This window comes from Temnothorax curvispinosus, unplaced genomic scaffold (genome assembly GCF_003070985.1).
Source record: "Temnothorax curvispinosus isolate PA1 unplaced genomic scaffold, ASM307098v1 QBEX01009740.1, whole genome shotgun sequence".
Taxonomy (NCBI): domain Eukaryota; kingdom Metazoa; phylum Arthropoda; class Insecta; order Hymenoptera; family Formicidae; genus Temnothorax; species Temnothorax curvispinosus.
Window position 1 is genome coordinate 1 of NW_020219520.1, and position 5720 is coordinate 5720.

At 32.3% G+C, this 5720-nt stretch overlaps 1 protein-coding gene across 1 annotated transcript; it reads left to right on the top strand.

Annotated features, from left to right (window-relative positions):
* The first annotated feature begins 469 nt into the window (after positions 1-469).
* On the top strand, positions 470-4569 carry LOC112459326 (cation-independent mannose-6-phosphate receptor). Its single transcript, XM_025023358.1, has 13 exons — positions 470-695; positions 953-1172; positions 1263-1417; positions 1489-1757; positions 1928-2078; positions 2164-2312; positions 2403-2512; positions 2600-2838; positions 2914-3120; positions 3217-3360; positions 3600-3773; positions 3914-4091; positions 4174-4569. Exons 1-13 carry the CDS (start codon positions 636-638, stop codon positions 4272-4274), a joined length of 2157 nt encoding a protein of 718 aa, XP_024879126.1. The 5' UTR covers positions 470-635; the 3' UTR covers positions 4275-4569.
* Positions 4570-5720: the final 1151 nt, after the last annotated feature.

Here is a 5720-nt window from a genome sequence, read left to right on the forward strand (position 1 = left end):
CCACTTGACGCTACAAATGCTTCGAAGCATTCCTCTTCTCTTTTCTTTCAATGAAGAAAGAAGGAGAAGAAAAATGCTTCAAAGCATTTGTATATAGCGTCAAGTGGACCGCAGCCATAAATATATAAAATAAGTTCATATTTATCGATACACGTAAGAAATAAATATTAAACTGATCCTCAACAGTCGAGAATATTTATATCTTACATGTATCATCGATAAATATTACACGACCGACGACGTCTCACATCATGCTCGCGCCGCTTGCGCGCGCCGTTGCCACCGCACAGTCGGGCGTCGGGCGAGACGTCGAACGTGATTGGCTCGCGAGTCGAGCCCCCGAGTCCGGCCAATCACGTTCGGCCGCTCTCGCCGCCGGCGCGGCGGCTCGATGCGGCGGCGTACTGCACCGCGCAGGCGCGCAGTTTAGAGAAGAAAAAAGGATCGTGACGATGTCCCCTCCCCTCCCAAGTGCGCTGCTGCTGTCAGCTGAGTCATATCGCATCCCTGAATCATCTGATTCGAAATTGTCAGCGGAACTTATCGATGATTTTCATCTTCGTTCTGCACCTGATGTTCCGCATCGCGAATCATTCCGATAAATAATGTAATGGGCAAGACCTGATTCTAGAACGATGTCAAAATTGAAAGGATTACTCTTTCTTTGCTCTTTATCGGCTATTATCACTTCGGCTGTACGTAGTGCATAGTTAATTGTGTTTACCTTTTTAAGTATATATTAGCCTCGCGTCATCGTTGCATATTTATCATGTATTTTGACGCAAGTAGGCAATTTGTCCGGAAATAATGATCCCCAAGCTTTGTTATTTACATTTGCTCAACTAGCCACCTTATTTTTCTTGATGAAATATAGTTTAACTTTAGGTTGTTGATCCGCAAAGTTATTAATTTTTGTTAATCTGAAGATTTATATATTTTGTTCTTATTGCAGGTTTTAACTGTCACTCCTTCAACTTATTGCGAAGTACCTGACCATAGGTTAAACCTTATATATAATTTAACAAAGTTGTCATCTGATAAAGAAGACGTTATCATCGAGCACGACAATGAAATGATACGTATGCAACTGTGTTCCCCATTAATTAAAAAATGCAATAACCAGGATGGTTATGCCATATGTCTGATAAAAAACAACACAGAGAAAGGAATAGGTAATGCTCTATGGTTCATGTGACATTTTATCTATCAAGGTACTGTGAGTTTGACATTATTTTACGATTAATTTTTGTTGGTGCATACAGGAAGGTTTCCTCCGGGTGTAGATAACAAAAATGGAAGAATTTTATTTAATTTTACTGGTGACAGTTGTCTACATGGAACCAATTATACGATGAAGATTATTATGTATTGTGATTATGACGTGGAGAGTAATTCGTATCCTGAATTATTTTCGCATGTAAGTAGTTTCTCTTGGATACGTTTAGATTGGATGATGTATATAATAGGAATATTTTGAAAATATTATAGGGTGACCAAGAGTGCAACTTACACATAGTATGGAAGACAGCATTAGCTTGTGTACCCAGAACCCAAACAAATTGTACAGTTGCCAACGCCGGACGTCATTACGATCTAAGTCTTTTAACAAGAGCTTCAGAAAACTATGTGATTCGTATGAGAAATGAAACAAAGTCACCCAAGATAATCTTAAATGTCTGCCAAAATGTAATACATCACGGTACTACGTGTCCAGTTAAATCTGGAGTTTGTTTGGACGATCCTGAGAATCCTGATAAGTAAGTGTAATAGATCGGCGAGAATAAATCTTTTATTAAAATTGAATGCAATACAAATATATAATTTAGTTTTGTTATACCTATATACCTATATACAAATGTATAATTTTTCTATAACAGTAAACTTCTTTTATTTAAGATAAATTTTTTTTTGTTTTACCTTGTTGTAGAGATTCGAGTTTAGGAGAGGTACAAAAACCTCCTTTCTTTAGGAACGGAAGTTTACAAATAGAATACCAGGATGGTGCGTTATGCGTGCAAAATATTTCAACTCCACACGTTAAAACGACTATTACATTTATATGTAATTTGGAAGCTACGGTATAGCATCAGATAATAACAAAATATATTATGCATGTATATATGAAAGAAATATGTTACATGAATATCATAATGTTGTTACCAGAGACCCCCAGAGTACATTGGAGGAAGAGAAGTGTGTCATTATCAATTGATATGGTATACTGCTGCAGCGTGCGATGTTGAGACCCTGCGTAATCATAGTGCTAAAACAGCAGGCAAATGTATCGTTACGAATCCAGTTACAAATTTCACGTAAGAATAATTCCTTGATGTTACATGATCAATACTGATCAATAAATGAATATATTTTATAATTTGACTGATACATTTTGTAATACGCAGATATAACTTGCAAACACTAATGAACAAAGACTTTACTGTCACAAATTCAAGCGGTGTAAAATTCAGAGTTTGCGGTGCGCTCACAGATAATACATGTGGAACCAATACAGGTGCTATACTTTATCATGAAACTGTTGTATATTATGATTATGTGACGGATCTAAATCTTACCTATCAATTATCATTTCTTCATACAGGAGTATGTAATTCAAAACGTACATCGTTAGGAAAAGCTAACACAAATCTGATATGGCAGCAAGGTGGCCCTTACTTGAATTATACCGATGGAGATTCATGCGAAAATGGAATGCGTCACTATACAGTTATCGGATTTTTGTGTGAGCCACAAGGGTCGCCTAACCAGCCATTGCTCGTGAAAGAATATCCTTGTCAGACTATCATACACTGGAATACAGATTTAGTTTGTGAGAAAAAAGTAGGCACGATTATGTGCATGCTACTGATTTTTCTCTTCTTGACAGAATACATAAAAGATTATTCTTTTGTCTAGATTAAATGTGCTACCGACAATGACGATGAAATCAACTTAACTCCGCTTATACAATCTACAAATAATTACATTATAAAAGCCAACGGCACAGAATTTCACATAAATATATGCCGACCGTTGGTTCCAACTCAAGGTGTTACATGTGCACATGGTAGTGCTGCTTGTAAAGTTTCGGTAAATTCGAAGAATGAATATACCAATGAAATCGTAAGTACAGAGTTATTTAAATAGTCACCGACATAATAATTGGAAGTGTATAGTAACTTTCAATATGTGCATATTTTTATTAAAATAATTTAACAGAGTTTAGGATTTCCTGAGGACAATCCAACATTAAATAAAGATCTACGAACAGTGTTACGTTATATCAATGGATCACAATGTCCCGAGAATCCAGCTAAAACGATATCTTCAAATTTTACATTTATTTGCGATAATAATAATCAGGTAACAGAAACTTTCTAAGTGTTTTAATCTGAATTTTAATGATAAATTTATCCTTTAACTCGAGATCGAACTTTACAGTTGAAAGAATTTGTAAGAAAGTCAATTTTTTTGTTGTAGCTTCATTTATCATTAAAGAATTAACGTCTTCAGTATAATAAACTTAAAATTCTACTTAAATGTATGTACTGTCTAGTTTATTTTATAAAGTTTAATACATTTTCATGTTTTTCATATTTCAGGGACTTCCAGTATATAAACATTATGCTAATTGTACTTATGTATTTGAGTGGAATACGAGTATAGCATGTGGAGCAGTGATGGGAGGTTGGACAGCGCCATGTACTATAAAGGATAGTTTCCTTTCATATGAATATGATCTTTCTTTATTATACAAGAAGCAACAGATACATTATGTGAGTTTAAAATGTGGATGACAGCTTTGTAGCTATCGTTAACAGTATTTTTTTGCATACAATACATGATGCACATATATAATGTCTGCTGACAATATAAACATTTTGAAAAAGCTAATCAGAAGTAAAACTAAAACTAGGTGAAAAGCAGACAAGGCAAGGAGTATGCTTTAAATATTTGCGGTGGAGAGAAATATTGCAACGGTTCTGCTGTATGTCGCGAAGGCAACGGTTATGGATCGCGGGGAAGTGTGATTTTTGATTACAGCCGTGACGACGTAAAACTTAAATATTCAAATGGCAGTAAATGTAACAACAGTAAGTTAAACATTTCTGTTTTATTAATGTATTCGTGATTAATTATCCATTGTGTCTTAAAATTACATTTTTCTTGTCACAGATTCTTACACGTCCGAAGTAAGATTTATATGTAACGAATCCATGGGCATCGGTGCACCGAAACTATTATTGGTAAGTCAAAAATATATAAAATTTGATTGAATATTTTTCTACAAACTACGAAGGAAATTTTTCAAAAATAAGAAATAAAAATTTATACTTTAACCGATTCATTGGTAACGCGAAATCAACGTTTTGTGCCAAAACTGGTAAGACCTAATTCTTCAGATTTGTAATCAGCGACCCAAAAAGCATGGGTATACCAAGTTATATTCAAATCCGTTAAAAATTGGAAGAAATATTCATGGTGCGCATATATGCGTCATTACCAGTGAACTGATTAAGTAATATATATTTTTATTTATATTTATACAGATATATAAATATTTTTATTTATATATACAAGTATATAAATAAAACATAAATTAATAAATTTGTATAAATTTAATTTAAGCTTATTTTTGAATTTTTCCTTCTATATTAATAATTATGCATGACATTTCGAAGTTTTCTTCTAGACAATTTAGATATAATTGTCTAACACGAATGTCTAGCAAAAACATTATTTCTTACAAATTTGAAGATCTAATATATACAATTAAGTCTTGCTTTATAAATCTATGTATATATACACATATACACGCATCACATATATAATGTACATATCTATGATTCACTCTGCATATTTTGTTTTATAATTTTAATGTGTAATGTGTGCTTATAATACGGCACGTTTTAGATTTTTTTATATACAAGTATAGTATCAGACTATACAAAGATGATTATAATTGCAATATTTATATGTTGATTATTATAACATGAATTCTGCATATCTTCGTATCATAACGTAAATCTTTTAAGTTCTTACAAAATAATTGGAAAACAATTATACACATGCTTTGAGTTTTCGTAAGAACAAACATCTGTCAAATTGGTCCAAAAGTGGCGGTATGAAAAAATATACACTAAAAATCAAGGCACTTTGTATTAGATGTATTTGCATATCAATGCATGAAAATACTTTATAAAGTGAAATTAATTGTTTATCAGGTACTGTTTTAATAACTTTAACTTATATACAGGATGTATCCCATTCCTATTATATCAATATTTAATAAAAATTGATAAAATAATGCGTTTTTAAACGTTGATGCTAATAAAGTTATAGGAAACATCTTATATAAACTATTATATAAAAATATATATATTACGTATAAACTTATATATATCATATAAACTATTTTTTCATTATAATATTATTGCATTATATACACAGGTATATTTTATGACTTAAGTGCATCACAATAGATGAAATAACCCTTGAGTATTTTCTTATAAAAGTTATTAAACTGTACCTTATACATTAAAGCTTACAATATTGCACGAAAAACTACACCATTAAAGATGCATTTCAAAATGACATATTTACGAGAGGACTAAACATTTGATAATATTATGTAGCATTCACATAATCAAAGCTATAATTTGTAACAAGTTACAAAAATTTTATTTTGGAATCTCATATGACCCGCAGGAAGTACTTGAATT